This window comes from Hydra vulgaris, chromosome 12 (genome assembly GCF_038396675.1).
Source record: "Hydra vulgaris chromosome 12, alternate assembly HydraT2T_AEP".
Taxonomy (NCBI): domain Eukaryota; kingdom Metazoa; phylum Cnidaria; class Hydrozoa; order Anthoathecata; family Hydridae; genus Hydra; species Hydra vulgaris.
The window spans coordinates 20,797,340-20,819,279 of NC_088931.1; the positions used below are offsets into that span (position 1 = coordinate 20,797,340).

General features: G+C 26.2%; 1 protein-coding gene across 8 annotated transcripts; it reads left to right on the plus strand.

The window, feature by feature from the left end:
• On the plus strand, positions 1–20,874 carry LOC100201523 (uncharacterized). 8 transcript variants are annotated; one of them, XM_065812507.1, is made up of 8 exons: positions 1–228; positions 12,736–12,981; positions 17,873–18,037; positions 18,161–18,490; positions 19,076–19,267; positions 19,516–19,566; positions 20,083–20,275; positions 20,353–20,874. In XM_065812507.1, exons 1-8 carry the CDS (start codon positions 154–156, stop codon positions 20,784–20,786), a joined length of 1,686 nt encoding a protein of 561 aa, XP_065668579.1. In that variant the 5' UTR covers positions 1–153; the 3' UTR covers positions 20,787–20,874. The 8 variants fall into 8 exon arrangements, with proteins under 8 accessions (XP_065668579.1, XP_065668584.1, XP_065668581.1 ...); XM_065812512.1 differs by lacking the exon at positions 1–228 and adding an exon at positions 6,754–7,010; XM_065812509.1 differs by lacking the exon at positions 1–228 and adding an exon at positions 8,216–8,402.
• Positions 20,875–21,940: the final 1,066 nt, after the last annotated feature.

The following is a 21,940-nucleotide window of genomic DNA, read 5'->3' on the forward strand; positions in this document are numbered from 1 at the left end:
GCATAGTTAAATGGCACATGAGCAGCTGCTAAACAATGCCTACTAGCGATATTTTGTTTAGTTTTAACAGTTCATCAAACTTTAAGTGTTTCAAATTCTGAATTTTTTTTTATTCCATAGTTGTTTGATAGTTGTTCGATAGTTGCAAAAAGTATGACAACTGTTCGAAGACATTCGTTTTCATCGTGGGAAAGTGTACGATGGAACATCGACAAAAATAAAATAACCGTAAGTAGTTTGAGGGGTTTTTAAATATTTTGAACCCTTTTTAAAACAAGAACAACAAAAATTGCACACTCTTTTCGTATTTATTTGCGGTTTAATGCGAAAAGTGTTCTATTTTTATCCTGATTTAGTTTAAGAATTTTTTTTTCTCCTGTTTTTAATACATTGATTATAATTTCTTTCCCTGAACTTTCTTCTTTTTTTTTTTCGAAACTTCAAATTGAGTTTGGTCATCAATTTATAGTTATCTCATACCTCAGCAGCAGGCATTTTAGCTTTTCACATGTAAAGTATCATTTTATATTTGCACAAGTAGCAAAAAATAAATTTAGTTTTTAAAGTGAACCAGAGCACTTAACTCCAAGTTCCTCCAACCTGGTCGCAACGCCAAAAAAAGCAAACACAATGTAACAACTAAAACTCTGTTTTAGTTGTTACATTCCGACAGTTTTTAAGACTTAAAGTTGTATTTAAGTAATATAAAATTTAATTATATTTTAGATTTAGAATAATTTATTTTATTTAAGTCTTTATAAGATATAAGTTTTATGTAACCGATTTTTTCGTAAGAATAATTAAACTGTTTCTGTAGCAGTGTGAAAGCCAATATGCAACACCCCTGTTGTTGTTTTTTTTTGTTTTTTTTAGCAACCTTATTAGTAGCTATATTTTTATATTAGCTACGTAATTTAAAAATTATTTATAATGTTTTATACTCTAAGGAAATCCTTTTTTCTAGAATATGGTACATTAAGAACAAAAGTATATATATTTTTTTGAATTCAATGAATAAAACATAATAAATAATTATTGTTTTTTTTTTATAATGAATAACGCATGAGTTTAAGCAAGTCTGAATATGCACTTGTTTTCTCTCATTTAAAAGCAAATCAAGTTACTATGTTTTATAATATTACTCTCACTTTGAGACCAATCAAGTTATTTTGTTTTAAGAAATTACTCTCACATTTTAAAGCCAATTACTTTGTTTTGAAATAACACGATTGCAATTAAAATAGGTATATGTGTTGTTTTATTAAACTTAAATAAAGCATTGTTCAACAAAATGACATAATATTATTTTCAAACTCATTAAAATATTAGTCATACGATGCCTAAAATTTAAAAAAATATTATTAATATTATAATCAGCTCAGACTAACATATATTAAATAAGTCTAAATAAATTTTGGAATAATGATTAAATTTAGTCCAATAGATGGGTCATTCAACGCCAAACAGTCCCAGTTCCGAAATCATTCTCATTCGACCATCTCAGATTTTGATAAAATTTTGTCAGTATGTAGTTAAACATGTTTCATGAACATTGCCAAAGTTTCAAATCAAAATGTTTGTTATTTTGGATTTTGTAGTACTTCTTGTAAGGCTTACCTAAATTTCAATATCAGTCAGTAGCTAAAAATCGTATTTTCGGAATCTTATATTTTTGCAATGAAATTTCGTAATGAAATATATCTTAAAAACGTGGACTCTTAGTAAACCTAAGGTGCAGATTGCAAATTATTTAATACAATTTTTAAATCATGTCTAGAATTTAGTCTATGGTTCAACAAATAGCGTCACAAATTCAACACAATAAATTTTTATTGTTTTTTTTGTAGGGTCATATCTCAATAACAAAGGATTTTCCGTATTGTTATTTTTTCTGAAGGTACTAATATGATGATATGGATAAAAAATCAGCTTTTTATAAATTGCCCATGTTGAGTCATTATGAAACCAATATGGCGACAAAAGTAAAGTTCACTAAAATAATATGTATTTGAACCCCTAAAACTTAATGTGGGCAAATTTTTTTTCAATTGTATTATTGAAAAGAACTTATTTCACACTTTCAAAAACAATAAAAACTATTTTGGAGAGATTTTTCCTATGATCAAAACCATCTAGTTTTTATGACTTAAGTTAGGTCTACATAGTCTTCGATATTTTAAAAGCGATATTAGGGTCCGTAAATTAACTTCAGCTGTGCAAATTTTAGTAACTAGTTATATTTTTATTCTACGGACAAATCTCCCTAAATTAAATTCAAAAGTTTAATTTACATAAGCTTATCACAAACAGCGATTAGAATTATCAGAAGACAAAAGTTAGAATTGAAAAAAAAACAAGATTTTAAATATTTCAACATCCTGACATGTCTGTTGAACAAAACTTAAGTACTTGTTGTATTGGAAAATTTGACAGAAGCTCGTGTCATTTAAGTACTTAATCATGAAAAAAGGGTTTTATTGACTTTTGCTTAGAACTTTCGATTGAGGAACAGAGATTGATTGTCAGGCGAACTTATACTTTAATCAAAAATATTACTTTAATTTGTTTCCACCACAAATTACTGCTGTTGATTAAATACACGCATTTCCACCACATATCACTGCTGTTGGTTAAATACACGCATTTGCAGCACTATTGTTTAAATCCTTTTAGTAAACCAATTGTTTCTCAGTTAAAAGGTTGAGATGTGTTGACCTAGAGACTGCAGACTGTCTTTCAAAGTTAACAAATAAAGTCATTTATTCAGGTCAAAAATTGTGTCCAAATTGCCGCCTATTCAACCACAAGTTAAAGTAAAAAAATTGACGATATTAATGACATAGATGATATAATATGTTTGAGTGGCACTTTACATAATATGTTTGAGTGGCATATTAACCTTTCTGAGACTGGAATTTACTTTAAGAATAAAACGGGTTAGTTAGAGAGATCACTCTAGTTATGTAAAAGGAAAAATTTGGAAAGTGCAAATAACAGTTGCTGAAAAAACAGCTGCTGTTAGTGGTTTATCGCGAAATGATAATGTCCTACCACGAAGCAGTGCCAGTGTGGAGTGTGAGAATTGCATTGACTGGTCAGATTTGAAAATCAAAAAATTTTTGACAATTTTTGACAAGGGGGAGCGGGGGGATAAAGGTCCAGAAAAATTGACGTCAGCAACGTTACTTTTTTCATTAAGTTTAGTTTCTTAAAAAAAAGAAAATTAGGCAGCGTTTGTAGGCTTGTGATACACAATCAAATAACCTCCAGTAATTTAATGACACTAACTAAATTTTTACTTTTTTTGAACAGTGTTGTGTTTTAAAAATACCACACACATACAGAACTAAATAACACGAGATGTTTACTCGTAACATTATTACTTTTTTCAAAGTTTGTGTTTGTTGGATTTATATAAGTACATAGTCTACATTATATTATTTAAATGTTTATACCAGGGGTCGGCAACCTACTGCTTGCAAGCCAAATTTGATGTTAAAATGCGGCTTTTTAGCTAAATACTTTTATAATATTGAAAACAAGATGTTAGTAGCTCTTTTAAAAACTGGAAAATTTTTATAAATTGTAAACTTTGGCTCTTCCGTCTTAAAAGATTGCCAACCCTTGGTTTATACAAATTATCAAATGCATTATTTTGTTATACTAGACTCTATTAGAAATAGCTTTCAATGTAAAATTGGATTAGGTCTAAAGTTAAAGTAAGGAGGATAGGCACATTCGCAGATTGTGACTCTGCACTGTACATAAATTATGAGAAATATATTTAACATTATCTAGGACTAGGGCTATCGATGGGTACACGGGAACCCGCCCGTTGCTCGCTACCTGGGTAGCATTATCAAATGCTACTCGTTGTCCCAAATTACCCAAATACCACCGTTTCCATGCAAAAATAACATATATTTCATAATTAACAGATGATTAATTGTATTTTTTTTTTAAATTTGCATTATTAATCGAAATATAATATTTTAAAAATATAAACTTGATATATAGAAGAAGATCCTTAAGATCTTGTCAAAATTTCAATAGCTACGATTTCCTTATCATAATAAGAATTTCGGAATACATCGAGGAATATTCTCCTCCATCAAATATTTTAATATTTCTCCTTGTTCTTTTATACTCCATAACTGGAACAATTCTTTTATTGTTGGCATAATATCGACTTGCAGTTCTTCAATAAGCCGCATGAATTTAATTTTGTCATGCACTGGAAGAAGTTTAAACCAAGAATGTTGCATGTAGCAATCACTTTTACTTCTATACACTTTTTTGTTCAGAGCGAGCCTTTGTAATTTTAAATGGTTATATATATTTAGAAAATGTTTATAAGTTACTTTTTCTCTAAACATTTTACTTTTAATCACATTTTTTTAAAGTTGTAAACTACTACTATTACTCCTATTTAAAATATTTTTGTTTTGGTTTTCATCTTATTTTTTATTTTTCTCAAGGAGGGAGATAATTAATTGTTGAGATAATTTTATGGGGGGAGGAGGAGGAGGTTCTGAAAGTTTGGCAGGTTATTGACAAGGGAAGGGAAAAGGTAAAAATTGCTAGAAAATTGTTGACGTAATTAATGGACAGCCCCTTAGAAATTAAATGATTATAGAATAAAATTACAAAAAAAGTCTTAAAATTGAATTTTGTTAAAAAACTTATTTGCAGTTAACTTTAAATATTGTGCTTCACATTTTTTGCCGACATTAAGTTTTAGGGGTTCAAATTGCCGACATTAAGTTTTAGGGGTTCAAATTGCCGACATTAAGTTTTAGGGGTTCAAATTGCCGACATTAAGTTTTAGGGGTTCAAATACAAGTTATTTTAGGGTATTTCACTTTTGTCGCCATATTAGTTTCAGAATAACTCAGCATGGTTATTTTTTAAAACGCTGATTTTTTATCCATATTAATTATTTTATTATCCATATTAATTATTTTATCCATATATTATATCCATATTATATTATTTTAATATATTATATTATATATTATATTATATATTATATATTATATTATATATTATATATTATATATTATATTATATATTATATATTATATTATATATTATATATTATATTATATATTATATATTATATTATTTTAATATATTATATTATATATTATATTATATATATTATATTATATTATTTTAATATATTATATCCATATTAATTATTTTATTTATCCATATTAATTACATATTATTTATCCATATTAATAGCTACCTATTAATATAATGATATGGATAACCTTCAGCAAAAATAACAATACTGGAAAACCTGATAAAAGTTTATGGTGTTGAATTTGTGACGCTGTTTGTTAGGCCATAAACTAAATTCTAGGCATGATATAAAAGTTGTGTTAAATAGTTTGCAATATGCATTTTCGGTTTATTAGGAATCCAGGTTTTTAAGATGTATTATCCTTTGATTTCAAAAATATAAGACCCCAAAAGTACAATTTTTTGCTACTGACTGATATTGAAATTTAGATAAACCTTACAAAAAGTACCACAAAATCCAAAATAACAAATATTTTGACCTGAAACTTTGGTAATGTTCATGAAACTGTTTAACTACATATTGACAAATTTTTATCAAAATCTGAGATGGTTGAGTGGGAACTTCTGGACCACTTGGCGTGGAATGACCCAGATACCAAAAACGTATTTTTTTGTTTTACTATCTCTTTAAGACCATATATAAAATCATTATTTACTATCTCTTTAAGACCATATATGAAATCATTATTTGTAACTTCTGTCACTTAGTTACCATCACTTAACAACCATACATCAATAATATTAGTAATAATATCTATAGTAATGAATAATATTATCTTGACTTTTTTTAATTCATTTTAGTCTATATAATTCCTTTTAAATATTTTTAGGGTACTTTTTTTGTTGCTTGTCTTATTTTGAGGTTTTTCTCTTTATATTTATGATTTGTTTCTTTTCTTTTCTCAGTTAACTTTTTTATCATAAAATGTTCATTAGGAATTTCGGAAAGTTTTGGATTATGTGTGCAGATGCGAATCTAAGAATAAAATAAGGGAGTGGGGGATGAATTCTTAAAAGGTAACGACTGGCTGCATAAAAAAAATAAAATGTCCTCAAAACTAAATGTATCAAATACCCGGCTAGCCGACTATATTTCTCAAAATACCGACTATAACTTAAAAATCACCTTCTTTGGAGAGATGTAACACCCTTACACACCCCTCATTCCCCCTCACCCTCACCCTTAACCCCCTCCCTCCTCCTTCTCCGTAAAATTGTCTTTGTATGTGTTTCAAATTAAGAATAAATAACACAACGCTGTGTATTAATAAAAATTAAAAATCAAAAATCAAAAAATCGAAACCAAATATGTTGAGGCAAGGACTATTTAATTTAAGAGTTACTATTTTTATAAAGAAAACAGATAAAGAGAAATTAACAAAAGGATTAACAGAAGACTTAAAAAAAAAATTAGAAAAAACGATCAAATCATCTTTAATAGTTGAAAATTTGGAAATAGTTTGAAGAACGCAAAAATCAAAATAATCTTAATAGTTGAAAAAAAATGTAACTGAACTTAATGCCGAAAGTTTTATTTAAATATTACGTTATACTTTGTTCGACGGTTCTTAAACCTCTCTCACCCATCCATGGACTTTTGTTTTATTACCGGACTTTTGTTTTATTACCGACAACATAAATTTGATTGATTGCATTTTTTCATGTACTCTTTCGTTTTGTTTGTAATGTGTTTGGTTTTTATTTTCGAAGATAAATGCATGTCGATGTTTTATTTCGCACTAAAAGCATTTCTTAAATTTTTCCCACTCTAAAGCAATGAGAATTAGTTCACTTGCTGGTAAGATAATCTTTACATGTTTTAAGTGCTTTGAAATATGTAGCTTCATTTCAACTTCTCGGCTTTTTGTTAAACGCAAACACTTTTGGATTAATTTCTATATTTGGAAAAGAGTTCTTAATTGGTAAGTTATACTGTTGCAAAAACCTAACATGAAAACCAAAACGCGGTAAATGCTTGATCAAGTTTTTATATCAAGTAAATTTTTTACTGCATTTTATTAGCGGTAAAAATTAATTTTATTAAAACAATTGTTTATAAAAATATTTATGAACAATAGTTTTAACCTCAATTTTTGTTTAATTAGATCAAATTCCTATGAATGTAAGTTTTTTAGACCTTATCAAGCTATTAAAAACGTTTGAAACAGATGGGTTCGTTTAAAAGAAATAAATAAGCCCAAAATAAATAAGAACAAATATGAAGGAACTAAACTAAAAAATTTTTCTTAAAAAACCTGAACATAATAAGACACCTGCATATAATAAAGTACCTACATAAAAAAGAAACCTATATGTAATAAAAAACCTGTATGTGATAATAAAAAGACAAATGAACTGTGAACCAAGTTTTCTGGAAAAGATGTCCAAAATACATTCCTGTTTTTGAAACCACTCTTGAAACCGAAATTGCATCTGCAGTAACAAATCTTAATTATAGCAATTCTCGATAAGTGCGACTTTTTGATAATATTGTAATGTCTTAATGAATCAAACAATTATCGGTTCAATAAAAGACACAATTTGGATTTAAAATATAAATAAAAAATCATCTAAAAATGGGTAATGAAAGAAGAAAATCGAAATAAAAAAGGTAACCATCAATAAAATATTTATGACGAATCAAGCAGCCTTTTTTTATCGATTGTAAATATGTGGTCTAATCAGACATTAAAGTATTTGACGCTCTAACCATTGCGCCTCGGCTCTATCATGTTTAAATTAATAGATCCCTTTTTGTTATTTTGTCTAAATAAAATCAAAAATGGAAGTGCTTAAAATAAAAACAGTTATTAAGAATGAAAAATTATCATAAGTCTGTAATTACAGGCAACGAAAAAAATATAGCTGTCCTGGCAAGATCGGTTTTGAGACAATTCAACTATATTAAAATATTTGAGAAAAGTAGTTTCAACGTTTATTTAAATATATATTTATTAGTTATATTTATCACACTCATCTGTTATTTAACTTCATTATACTGTTACCCGATTACTTGCTACTGAGACTCTGCAGGGAGTAGTGGAAGACTTTATATTTTTGTCATCCCAAAGGTATTTCAACAAATAATGGCTTATTATTTTTTTTCTCAGATTAGGCTTAATAGATTAATTTGTTTGAAGCCATTATATGAATGAATATCTTGTATGAAATAAATATTTTTGTTCAATAACAACAATATTTAAACGTTTATATACGATTCAATACAAAAATGTTTGAAGTATTTTTGTGGTTTAAGAAGAGCAATTTATAAAACTGTGAAGATTTTTTTATCAAAAGTAATATTTTTTTTAAAAGTAGGTATTTTAGTTTTGATTTAAATTGTAAATCATTTCTATAAAGTTTAAGTACAGAATTTATTGTTATGTTTAGCAAATTTTTATTAGAAAGACAAAAAAAAAATCCTAAATAAACATTAAATAAAATTTAAAAAATCAATTATTATATAATGATTATAGTGTAATTTGAATACAATTTTATACAACTAAATCAAAAGCTGCGTTTTTTTTTCCGGCCAAAAATATAATTCTTCTAATGTTGAGCAGATTTTATGCTTATTTGAAAATTTAAAAAAAGTTTTTTTTGTGAAATTTATTTAGTATTTTTATTTTAGTATATTATTTTAAGCATATTAGAGCACTTTTTTTTTCATCAGTAAATAGAGTATTAAGTATAATTTACAACATTACTAATATAACGGAGATTTTTTCGTTTCAAAATCATAAATAGAGATCTATTTGATATGGAGATAATTAATTCTCAAGAGATGCAAATTTGAATGGAACTTAATTTATTTGTTAAAAAATGACACGAGAGTTGTTTTTTGTAAATACTCCACCAAAATAAGTTTAAATCATTTGTTAAAAGACATGTAAGTAAAATTTCTGTCGATGCTTAACAATTTTAAATCAAAATGATACATAAACACACACACACACACACACACATAAATGTATATATATATATATATATATGGGGTTGCCAGATGTCCGGCTTTTACAGAGAAAAAAACAGTGCTAAACCTTTTAAAATAATTTTTATTTACTGTGTTCTCTTATGTAAAAGCCTAGCAACACTATATATATATATATATATATATATATATATATATATATATATATATATATATATATATATATATATATATATATATATATATATATATATATATATATATATATATATATATATATATATATATATATATATATATATTTATATATATATATATATATGTATATGTATGTATATATATATATATATTTATATATATATATATATATATATATATATATATATATATAATATAGTGGCGACGTTAGGGTAGGGCCTGGTTGGGCGATGGCCCAGGGCGCCGAATATAAAGGGGCGAAACTAATTGGTTATTTTACCCTTTGCCTTTTTTTTGAATGGGGTTAAATTGAGATTGGGGCGCCGTAGAAATCTCGCCCAGGGCGCTGGTAGTGCTAAAACCGGCACTGTATATATATATATATATATATATATATATATATATATATATATATATATATATATATATATATATATATATATATATATATATATATATATATATATACAGTAGAAACACGGGCTCTGAAGAATTATATATGCATTGTCCGACTTAGCGAATGTCCGAGTTAAGCGAAGCTCTCGTTATGTCGGACTTTTTAAAAATGTCCGACTGATGATATTATACATATATACATTATTATGATATATACATTATGATATTATGTTTATCGAGATTATATTATGATATATTTTTTTCTTTTGACCATCCAGACAAAGTTTGCCATATTTTTTCGATATAAATACGAATGATTCTCTTTTGTTGAGTTCTCTTAACATAATGTTTTTTTTCTGTTATAGTTCTACTTATCTGCTTTCTTTTAGCAACCTTTGACATTTTTAGTAAACAAAATTTAATCAAATCAATCAAATTTTTAGTAAATAAAATTAATCAAATCAAAGATATTAGTGAAAATGTTTAGTTATGTTTAATTATATTTGACGCAAAGGTATTTTATTATCATGCGTTCAAAGTTTGGAATTTTATTGAAGTATTGAAAGTTTTGTTATTATATCCACGTATGAAATTCAAAATAAAAGTCCTAGTTGAATGAAGTTTTTCGCCGAAGGGACCCCTAAAAACAGTTACGAGTTAGAGAATAGTCCGACTTAACCAGGGTACGACTAAAAGCGGATGATTTTATAGTATGTGATAAAGAAAGTTCAAGGGAAATTTTGAATTGAAAATCCATCAAACTATAAGTCCGACATTTTCAAGGTACACGTTCACTTACTAGTTATTCTACTATGTGTGTGTTGTGTGTGTGTGTTGTGTGTGTGTGTGTGTGTGTGTTTGTGTGTGTGTGCGTGTGTAAAGGATTTTTTTTTAATTTCAAATTTGCACCAACATTTACATTTGAAAATTTTACATGGTCATAATTTTTGAACGTTAAAAGATTATTAAATGAGTTTTAAAAGCTGCAGATGATTTTAATATATATATATATATATATATTAACTCATTGCCATTCTTTTTTTGCAAAGTTTTTCTTAAACTCATTACCCCTTCGGACTGGAGAAGCCAACTTTTGGAGGTATTTTTGTTCCCATGCTCCAATTACCACAATTTATTGCATAGCTTTCTCATTTTATACAAGCATGAACATACTTATGTAAAATATCATCATGAACTATCAAGCATGAACATACTTATGTAAAATGTCATCAATATGCTAAAGATTTATCTAAAACATCAAAAAACCTTGGCTACATCATTCTAACGCCACTACATTGCACACGCCACCAACAAATATGTTTAGGAAAGGAATATTGTTTTATAAGTCTATGTCATTCCTCATTGAGCGCGAGACCAGAAAAAGACGTCTTTTGAACGTTCAGAAGACGTCCAAAACGTTCAAAAGGCGTTTAAAAGACGTCTTTTTATGTCCTGTGTCTACTGGGTTATGTTTAAAAATGTTTATAAAATTTCTCTCAATAATATTTTTATAAATTAGCAATAATATATTTACAACGTTTAGCATGAATTATCTTTGTTTAGTTTGCTAAATGAACATGAATCATTTATACGGAACAATATCCTATACATACCAAACAAACATGAATCATTTATACGGAACAATACATACCAAACAAACATGAATCATTTATACGGAACAATATCCTATACACACTTAATATGTGTTTATACAAAAACTTGTCTTAAAAAGGTATAAAAGCATATAAGAAAGTGTCCTATTAAAACCACTTAACGATATTGTTTTATGTATACAACATTTTACATTTTTCGGTAAAGGCCACTACAACTAACGCTGAACTTAATCAGTATGAAGACTACCTTGGAGAAGTTTTGAAACAAGATTGGATATCAATTTTGAACGATTCTTCTAATAATCTTTGTTTTTATTATTTAAAACATTTAAATCAATCTGTTACATTTTTAACATTTTAGAGTTATGACGCTATTCTAATTATAAACTCCTGTTAAAGAGTTGCTAGGTAAATAAAAAAGTGAAACAGAATTATTAATAAAATATAGAATTACTTATTAACGATCGAGATCATTAAAAATGTTCGTCAAATTGTTGTATAGAATAAAACATTCAAACACTTTCTGTTAATTAAATATTTGCGGTAACTTATTCATAAATGTTTAAGTTTTGTTTATAAATAAAAAACTCATTGTTCATACGAAGGAAGTAGACAAAAATATTTTTTTAAAAGTTAATTTACTAAAAGAGTTTATAAGAATAAAGCCACGTGAAGTAACAAACACAAAGTGAAAATGTAATTTTATACTGTTGCGAGAGAATTGTTGTATTTTTAATCAGCTGTTTTTTAAACTATTATTTGTGACGTGTTTTAAACGACGTCTTAGTATGACGTTTAAACCGGTTTGACGAACCAATTAGTGGTTCTCGAAATGAAATATACACTGCATTTATTTTGGTTAAGCTTGAAGCAACAAAAGAATTGAAGTTCATTAAAAACTTTATATCAGCCATCACATTTTTTTTAAATAATCATGAAACTCAATCATAAAAATTTGATTTCATATTATTTTAAACAGATCAATTTGTGAAAAATTATTTTTCACATCGATATCATCGTATAACTATTTTATATATTAATATACATACATATCTCTATATATATACATATATATATATAATATATATATATATATATATATATATATATATATATATATATATATATATATATATATATATATATATATATATATATATATACATATATACGTATATATATGCATATATATATATATACATATATATATATATATATATATATATATATATATATATATATATATACATATATATATATATATATACATATATATATATATATATTTACATATATATATATATATATACATATATATATATATATATATATATATATATATATATATAAATATATATATATATATACATATATATATATGTATATATATATATGTATATATATATATATACATATATACATATATACGTATATATATGTATATATATATACATATATATATATATATATATTTATATATGTAATTTATATTATTTATATTAATTTCAGGTAACGCCTTTACAAAGTTCGCTGTTTAAAAATTCATCTAAATCTCGCATTATAAAACGTCCTATTTGGAATTCCAGCACAAAATCTGAAAAAATGAGTAACAGTCAAAATTCAATTGATCTTAATGTATCAGCTTCAATTCTAAACTCTACCCTTAAGTCAGGTTCAAATCATATAGATGAAAACGACGACATACCTGGGATTCAAATTTATAATTTATGGAGAGAAGTATTATCAAAAGATAAGGTTAAATTTTGTTTTCATTTTTAAGAAATAAAAATTCAAACAAAAAAATTTAATTCTGCGTAATGTAAAGTAACTCAGGGGCCATCCACGAAAAATGTGATTCCAATGTTAGCTATTTTGCTATTATAATATTATTTTGCTATACAATTATTTATATAATATATATTTTATATAATTTCATCATTGTAAAACAGTAGTAAGAATTCAGGCTTTAAGATCTAAGTACCTTGAGCTTAAGGGTGGAATGCAAGAAGCGAACTTGAGTCAAGTTCGACTTGAACTTTACATTGTAACCAATAGCGGCAGAGTAATTTTTTAGGGGAAAACCCATACTCTGCCGCTATTGGTTACAATGTATAGTTCAAGTCGAACTTGACTCAAGTTCGCTTCTTGCATTCCACCCTAAATTTCGCATTAATAATTAATAGTAGTAATCGTAGTTTAATAAAATAGAAATAAATAGAAACCGTCTCATTGAATGCTATTCCTACAATGTTTTTTTAACGGAAAAATCAATAAATCTTCTTTAAGTTTCAAATAAATAAATAAAAAGCGAAAATTTAAAAAAAAAAAAAAAAAAACTTTTAGCAAACGTTTAGAAGAAGTAAAATAAAAATTATTAAAAAAAAGTCTAACTAAAAGATAATATAAACTTTTCTAAAAACTACCTTCTGTGTTATAAAACTGTATATATATAAAAACTTGTGTCAATATAAATGGAATCGCGCTGGAATAGCAGTTTTAACAGCTTGGAAAAGCGTTTTAACAACGCTCTAAATCGATTGATGGGAAATTAACTTAATTAATTAGGGGTTTCTTTCCCACAAGTAATTTCAATATTTACTAATGCGATATTTTCAAACTAATGTTTTGAAATACTTGTTTATAAAACTATTTATTATAGTAACAATTAAAACCTTTAAAAACAAAACAAGTTATTAAAAAAAGATATGGAATACTTTATAGAAAAATATTGTTTAGGGGTGGGGAGGACGTGCCCCAGGCCCCTTAGTGTTGTCGGCTATCGTGAATTGACCGAAATCACTAATCAAAACAATTTTGCTATAACCGACTGATTTATTATTCTTCCTTATATTCCAAAAACTTTTTATAAATTTTGACGTTGTGTATAATGATGAGCTGCGGAGTTTTTAGAAACGATTTAGTAAATGGCAACGCGTAACGGAAAAATTGCCCTTTCATACTTTTTTGTAAAAATTTTTTATTATTACCGCATAAAATTCATAATCCTTTTAAAGGTATTGTAAGACATACGACATTTAATCTACATCCAACATTGTTTCTAAAACCTCCGCAGGTCTTACATTATACAAAGCATCAAAATTCGTAAAAACAGTTATGGAATATACGGAAAAATAAGTTAATGCCCTATTTGTTCAACATTTCTTCATTGTTCATAGAAATTTTTCTGCAATACACTCTCAACAAAATCTTTCAGTTAAGGTGGTAGCAGGGGAAAAAAGAGGCATTTTTTGAAATTTTTTGAAAATTTCAAAAATTATATTTTTGAAAACATTAGGGTGTCTTTTTTCATGGAAACTTGGTGTCATATAAAAAATCTTATGCATTCAAGCAAAATTTGCCCTTCTAGATAAAACTGTTTGAGTTCTATGGCCATAGCAACCACCTTAGCAACGACTATTTTTGATGTATTTCAGGATGGAAACCTGATCTAGGCATCTAGTTTTCACCTTAATTTAAGGCTTAAGGCTTCTTTTTGTTTTTTTAAACGTTTTTTCTTTATTCAGTCTATAAGCTATACACTGAAGCCCCTAAAACCGTTCTTTTATCAAAGAAAATGGGTCTTGCCCAGTTTTTTAATGTTTCATGCACTGAATGTGATTGGAAAATAACATTTTGTTCTTCAAAAGAATGCAGTAGATTGCAGTCTACTTCAGGGAGAAAGAGTTTTGAAATAAATATTCAAACTAGGCTTAGAAAATGGATATTTTACTATAGAAGGCTTAAGAAAATCTGATATTCAGCGTGTCAAGCAGTTTGAAAAAAGTCAACCAGCTCAGTAAAACAAAGAAGAAAAAAACTTCTTGTAATCAGAAAAGGTTTTAATAATAAAAATGAACTTGAGGAAGAATAGACATATGCTAGTGGAGCATTTTAGTTTGTTTTTTTGAGTTTTAATGTTTTATTTTCTTTTATTTGATTTTTTGATTAGATTTTTTTTGACTTTAATTTTTTACGATGTTTGTGGTCTCTCAACAAGGATAACTTTTGATTGGACAAAGCTGATGAGCTGAAATTTTTTATGGTGTTACCTAGTTCTATTTAGAGTGTTCTGAGCGAAGCACTATTTAAAATTTTATGAAAACAAGGCTAGCAATATGACTTTTACGTAAAAATATATTTCTTTAATATGAAATTTAAAGTTTGACAGTGAACCTGGCGCGATTGAAAAATAATTATTTTTTTCTAGCTGCTCAGAACATTGTATTACTAATAAAGATTGCAATTTTAAAATTTCAAGAGATTCTGATTATTTTTCACTAAGTTATCTTTGTTGGAATAAACATATCAAAATAGGTCAAAAATCTGTTTATGACGTGTATAATTAATGACGTCATCATTAAATTTTTATGCAATTAGTGTTAATTGCTTTTTTTTAAATAGTATATACCATTAAAATAAAATATTTTTAATTATTTTAATTTTTTGAAAAAAAAAGTGTTTTTCCCCTGCTACCACCTTAAGCTGCTTTTTAATAAGGGTTTTGGCGAATTTTAATACGGGTTTTGACGAATTTTTTTCTCACACAAAATTGTATGTTTTTTAAGTCTAGCTTTTGTGCCGAAAATCGGCACAAAAGCTATAGTTAAAAAATATAGAGTTTTATGCGAGAAATAAAAAGCGTATTTTTCTGTAAATAAAATAAAAATATTGATATTAAATTCAAAAAAAAAACAAAAGTTTAGAAATATTGTATCGTACAAAGTACATTATGAAAGCAATTTGAATTACATTATTGTTTCAATATTATATAGCTTTTAGTAAATAGGTATGAAAGATTAATGAAACTTCGTTTTTAGCTTTTAGAAAACAATCAACATAAAGAGAAATGAATTCGACCTTAAAATGAAACAAAATTATTATTGAAAGCACTTATTAAACATTAATGTGCACTTATTAAACAAGATGTTATTTAGTCTGTTAATTTATTTAAAAACTCAAAAAATGTGACTAAATAGATAACAAATAAGAAACTAACTTTGTGATAAATCTTTATGGTTTTATTTAATAACTGAATCCTTGGCTTTTAGTAAATGATTAGATGTAGTCAGTTTCAGTAATGCAACTACCAAATAATCATTTTTAACTACAGACACTGACGTGAAGGTAGGCCAAGTCGTCTATCGACATAAAACATCACAATAATAACATCACAAAGATTAACAAAAAGCATAACATATTTCCAAGAAGTTAACTTGTTAGAGAGTATTAGAGTTATTTGGAGTACAATCTATAAACAAAGGCTCAACGAGAACTCAAAGTTAGTTCAAGTTATTAAGGGTTATCCTGAGTTTATTATCTAACCAACAACCTAAAAAAAAAAAAGTCCTTGGTATTTGATATTTCGTGACGTTAGAATAATAGGGTTCTACCTCCCTTTTGTAACGTTGAGAGAATTTAAAAAACTTGTTATACTCTCTTAAATTTTTAAAGTTAAAAGTAAAAATTTGTTAAATTCGTTCAATTAAAAGGTCAAAATATTAAATTTGTTAAATTAATTTCTTAGAACACACTTTATTTATTATTTATTAAGTAATATAAATTGGTATAAGACAAAATAGCATATCGGTAGATGAGAATTATAAGGTCTATCTCCCAATTTTCATGGTAAAAAAATTTAACTTTCTGTTTTTTATTTATAATATTATTTTTTTGTTCAAAATTATATGATTATAGTATAATAATCTTATTATTATTATTTATATAATATTTAAAAATGTATGTTTTTTCGTTGTTAACTTCAACCTTATTTAATAAAGTTGGAATTAACGATTAATTTGTAAACAAACAATTTTAAAAATTATAAAATTAATAATTTAAGATTATTTATAAAACATAAATAACATAAAAAAACACATAAAAAACACATAAAAAACATATATTATATCAATATAAACAACAACAGCTGTAAAATAATTAAATAATTAAAAATTGAAAGTTAAATTCTCTCAACGTTAAAAAATGGAAGTGGAACACTATCATTCTAACATGACGATTTGCCAATTCAAGTTTAAAACTTTCCAACTCAAATGCTAAATGTACCAATCTGCAAATTCAAATGCACATATAACAGCCTTTTTTTTTGGGGGGGGGGACACCGTACACCTGTTCACGGAGACCATACACCTGTTTGGATATTTGTCAATATGACAAACTTCTCAACTTACTAAGATCAACTTGTACCGCTGACATAGTTCTAAACTAATTAATGACTTAAAGGCCGATGCCAACAGCTTCATACTTTTAACTATAACTTTCAGAAACTTTTCATGTAACAAATAAATTAGTATGAAAAATAAGTAACTAAAATATATCTTTGCTCTTAAATGTTTTTATTATAGTAATAAATTTTATTTTAATTAATTTCAAGTACTAATAATTGATTTTTCTTTAAATTTGAATCTATTTGTAGGATCAACTTTACTTTACCGCCCATCTTTTCTTTATTACAGTTTAATTAACACAAAATTAATGATTTTCAGAAATTTAAAACATTTATAGTATATAATAAAACCGTAACATTTTTTAAGTACATATAGTTTGTTTTATTGAAAATTAATTATTTCTAATAGATTTTGTTTTTACTTTTTTTTTAGTAATGAGTTTTTTTTACATTTAATGTTTATAGATGTCATCCGATATTGCGTGGAATCGTTGCAGAAGATTAGCTTACGATGCTTTAGATTTATTTACACAACGGATAGAAGGATTAGAGAACATTTTGAAAGGAGATGTATCTAATTTTAAAATATTAGAACTTGATAGCGTTTTAGAAAAGAAAAATGAACTTGACGTAAGGTTTTTGTTGCTTTAAAGTAAATCTTTATTTCCCCGCAAAAATCTAGAAACCCACGCCTTTAATAAATTAACTTAGTTTAGAAGAATAATGACATATGTATTATTTTTTTAAATGAAGGCAGCTCTTTTTGAACTTGAAGATTTGGATATAGAAATGAAGCAGGTTTCTAAAGCATTTCAAACCGTTGCACAGTGCTTACCGCCATGCGCTACTAGAGATACTATTAAAGAAACAATGAAGGAGTCGCGTCTTAGATATTTTCGCTTATTGAATAATTTATCACACAAAAAAGAAATTTTTCGTTCCTTAGATCCTTTGTTACGTCAATATAAAGAACTTTATGTATTAATTATTTGTTGGCTTGATGATGCTGAGAAACGTTGTCAGTTTTTTATTGGAGATTACAACAATCATGATCTCATAATGGAGAATGAAGAAATTATTGAGGTTAGTTAGTACTAATAATTATTATGCTTACTATAGCTTAATCGTTGCAATTAACTACCTGCTTTAACATTTTTAAAGATCCGATAGCCAAGGTGTATTTAATAATTAAGATTTATTAGATTTTTATCTAAAATATTCCGTTTCTGTGCACACAATTAAATATCTAATTGTGTTTTAACACAATTACGCATTTAATTGCGCGTCTTTTTTAAAATTAATTTATTTTTGTGCAATACCTTTATAAAAAAATAGGAAATTTAAGAAACGGGGCTAAACCAATTATATAGTGGGGATAATCCGAACATTGGCAAAAATTATTTTAATTGACTGCTTTCCCTAGAATGGTGATGCACGCATAGTTGTTTTAAGTTAATTCTTCAATTTAAAAATCATTATTAGGATAGAGAACATTTAGTTCAAAACAGGATAGAGATCTGATTAGTTTATCATTCAAAATAAAATTATTTGTTATAAGTAAATAAAAATTAATTTTATTGTTCAAAAAAGCCTAACTACTTCCCATTTTTACTTACCTTTTTACCAGTTCTGTTTCGAAATTTAATAAAATTTGGTTTTATTTTTAAGAATACTTATGCTGAGCTAAGCTCACAAAAAGATACATATGAAAACTTTTTGGAAGCAGGTGAAAGTTTGTGCGATTTAATTTTTGATCAACCAATGACTGATATAAAAGAAACACTCAGTTCTATTACAAATAGATGGGACCTTTTATGCAGTAATCTTGAGAAATGTTTAAATCGTCTTGAAATCGCTAAGGTAATAGATTACAAAATATTTATATTCATAATGTCAATACTTTATTATAAATTATTCGTATATAAATTTTTTTATATGTATGATACTGTTTATAAAGTTTTTTAAAATATAAAGTTTATAAAATTCGTTTACAACAAACTATTAATTTATGCATGAAATACTATTGAGGCTCCTATGCATATACAAATTTTAGATTCTATTGCTATTAATATACAAAGATGCGAATTTTTTCAACTTATTTTTTTAAGGAGCTAGCTCTAAAAAGCAAGAAAGGTGATATAGAAAAAATTGAAAACCAGGTATAATATAAGAACCATTTTGAACTTTGATATTATTATCCATTTTCATTAAAATATTTACAACAATTGTTTTATTTATTAATAAAGTTTATATATATATATATTATATATATATATATATATATATATATATATATATATACATATATGTATATATATATATACATATATGTATATATATATACATATATGTATATATATATACATATATGTATATATATATACATATATGTATATATATATATACATATATGTATATATATATACATATATGTATATATATATATACATATATGTATATATATATACATATATGTATATATATATACATATATGTATATATATATACATATATGTATATATCTATACATATATGTATATATATATACATATATGTATATATATATACATATATGTATATATCTATACATATATGTATATATATATACATATGTACATACGCTAGCTTTTTATTTGAAAGCATTTTTTTAAATAATTTTTGCATCAAACTTTAAGATTAGATGTGAAGAACGTAGATGTACTTGTCATACTCCCTTTCAAATTAAAAGATTTGGTGAAGGAAAGTATAAATTTGGAAATTCTAAAATAGTACGACTTGTTCGTATTCATGGAAGTAGTATTGTTGTGAGAGTTGGTGGTGGATGGGAATTTTTATATGAATTTCTATTAAAAGCTGATCCATGTAGAGGTAAGGTTAAAAAAAAAACTTCAAAATAAAAAACATTTTTAAAACTTTAATTTTTATAAATCTTTTTTTTTTTTTAGCGCAACAGTTGGCGGAAAATAGTAATCTAAGTACACTCGATCTCTCCGGACTTGACTTAAATCCAATTGATAATAAAACTAACTCTGAGTTCACGTTCACTGTTCGACGTTTTTCACTTAATAATTATTCTCCTCAACATCGTCTGCACACCCGACCTGTTATTAATGGAAGTTTAGATAGTGCGAACTCTAGTGATAACGGCTGTGATGAATCTAATGATTCGTTATCTTTTCCAAATAACAATAATTTTTCAACTCCAAAACCTCGTCCAAAATCATTTGTTAGTACTTCCTTAACCGTTCCTCTTCGTAAACAAAGCATCAATAAAAAAATATCGAAATCAAATGAAAATTTAACCAGAAGGTTAAGTCTCATTGAACGACAAATTGATTTTGCGGAAAAGCAAAAAAAGAAAAAAGAAAAAAAGCTCTGAGAAAGTTCTGATCTATGTTTCCTAACCTGTGTATGATAAATTTATTATAATAATTTACGCCTTTAAAAATGATATAAGCTACAATTAATTTTGTTTCGCTTTGATTTATGTTTAAATTGGGGCTGCCTTAATTGAAAAAGCTCCTTATTTAGAACATCAACAGAACACAATTTGTTTCAGAAACTTAATAGTAGGGATCGACTTTTGGATAAGATAAAAAGTTGTGCGGAACAACGCGAAAAAATTTTTTTATTCCGATTTTCAAGAAAGACATATTTTAGAAAAAAAATTCAATTCTAACACTTACGGAAATTTCTAGAATTTTTCGGTTAACTACGTTCAATTCGAAAAATGTTAAAAATAAGTTGACGAATTTCGATAAATTATTACCTTTTGTCGTAAAACTTTTTTTTTCATACGCTTATTTTTTTTCCAAAAAATTATTAAGGGAGAAGGGGGCGCTTTGAAAACTTTTTAAACATTTTATTCTAAAATATTTTTGATATTTATTTTAACAAGTTTTTTTAATTTAAACAGTTAAAATAATCATTAAGGAAAAAATTGCTATATTTATATAAATTGCAAGTGAAAAATAAAGTCCGAATTCTCATTTCAGCAACGTGCACAACGTGTTCTGCCCCAACATGGAGTTTTTTGAGATTTAAATTTGCATGGGGCAGTTTTGAAACATACACCGGTAAAGAGAAATCAGGAATTTTCTTAAACAGCTAGATGTACTTAATTTTGTTTCACTGCATAGATATTTTCATTGCCACATATTTTAGCATTTTTGCTATTTACTGTACAAGCTGCAGAGGCGGATGCGGATTTTTTATGGGTGATGCTTATTTTTTTAATACAACTCCCTCAAGCCAGTAGAGGTTAGTAAAAATGTTGGAACAAAGCAAAAAAATAAAATTAAAAAAAAAACTTATTACTTAATGATTTTAGTTATTTATCTAAGATGAACTTATTTAAAATAATGCATTGGTTTTTCTGTTCATAAATAAGACATTTAAAACTCGTCTAACTTACCACTAATGTTAAGGTTAGCCGTAGGACTTAGCACTCCATTTGCATTTTATCATGTTGCCTAAGGTTAGCCCACCATTTTTGGATTCTTTCTTTTGTTTGATAAGCAGTTTATGCACAAT

What these genes read in the sequence shown, in the direction of transcription:
- LOC100201523 (XM_065812507.1), top strand. Translation starts at nt 154, where the DNA reads ATGACAACTGTTCGAAGACATTCGTTTTCATCGTGGGAAAGTGTACGA. An exon ending in TCGACAAAAATAAAATAACC is followed by an intron (nt 229 to 12,735) that starts GTAAGTAGTTTG and finishes TATTAATTTCAG; the next exon opens with GTAACGCCTTTACAAAGTTC. An exon ending in TAGAAAAAATTGAAAACCAG is followed by an intron (nt 19,567 to 20,082) that starts GTATAATATAAG and finishes TCAAACTTTAAG; the next exon opens with ATTAGATGTGAAGAACGTAG.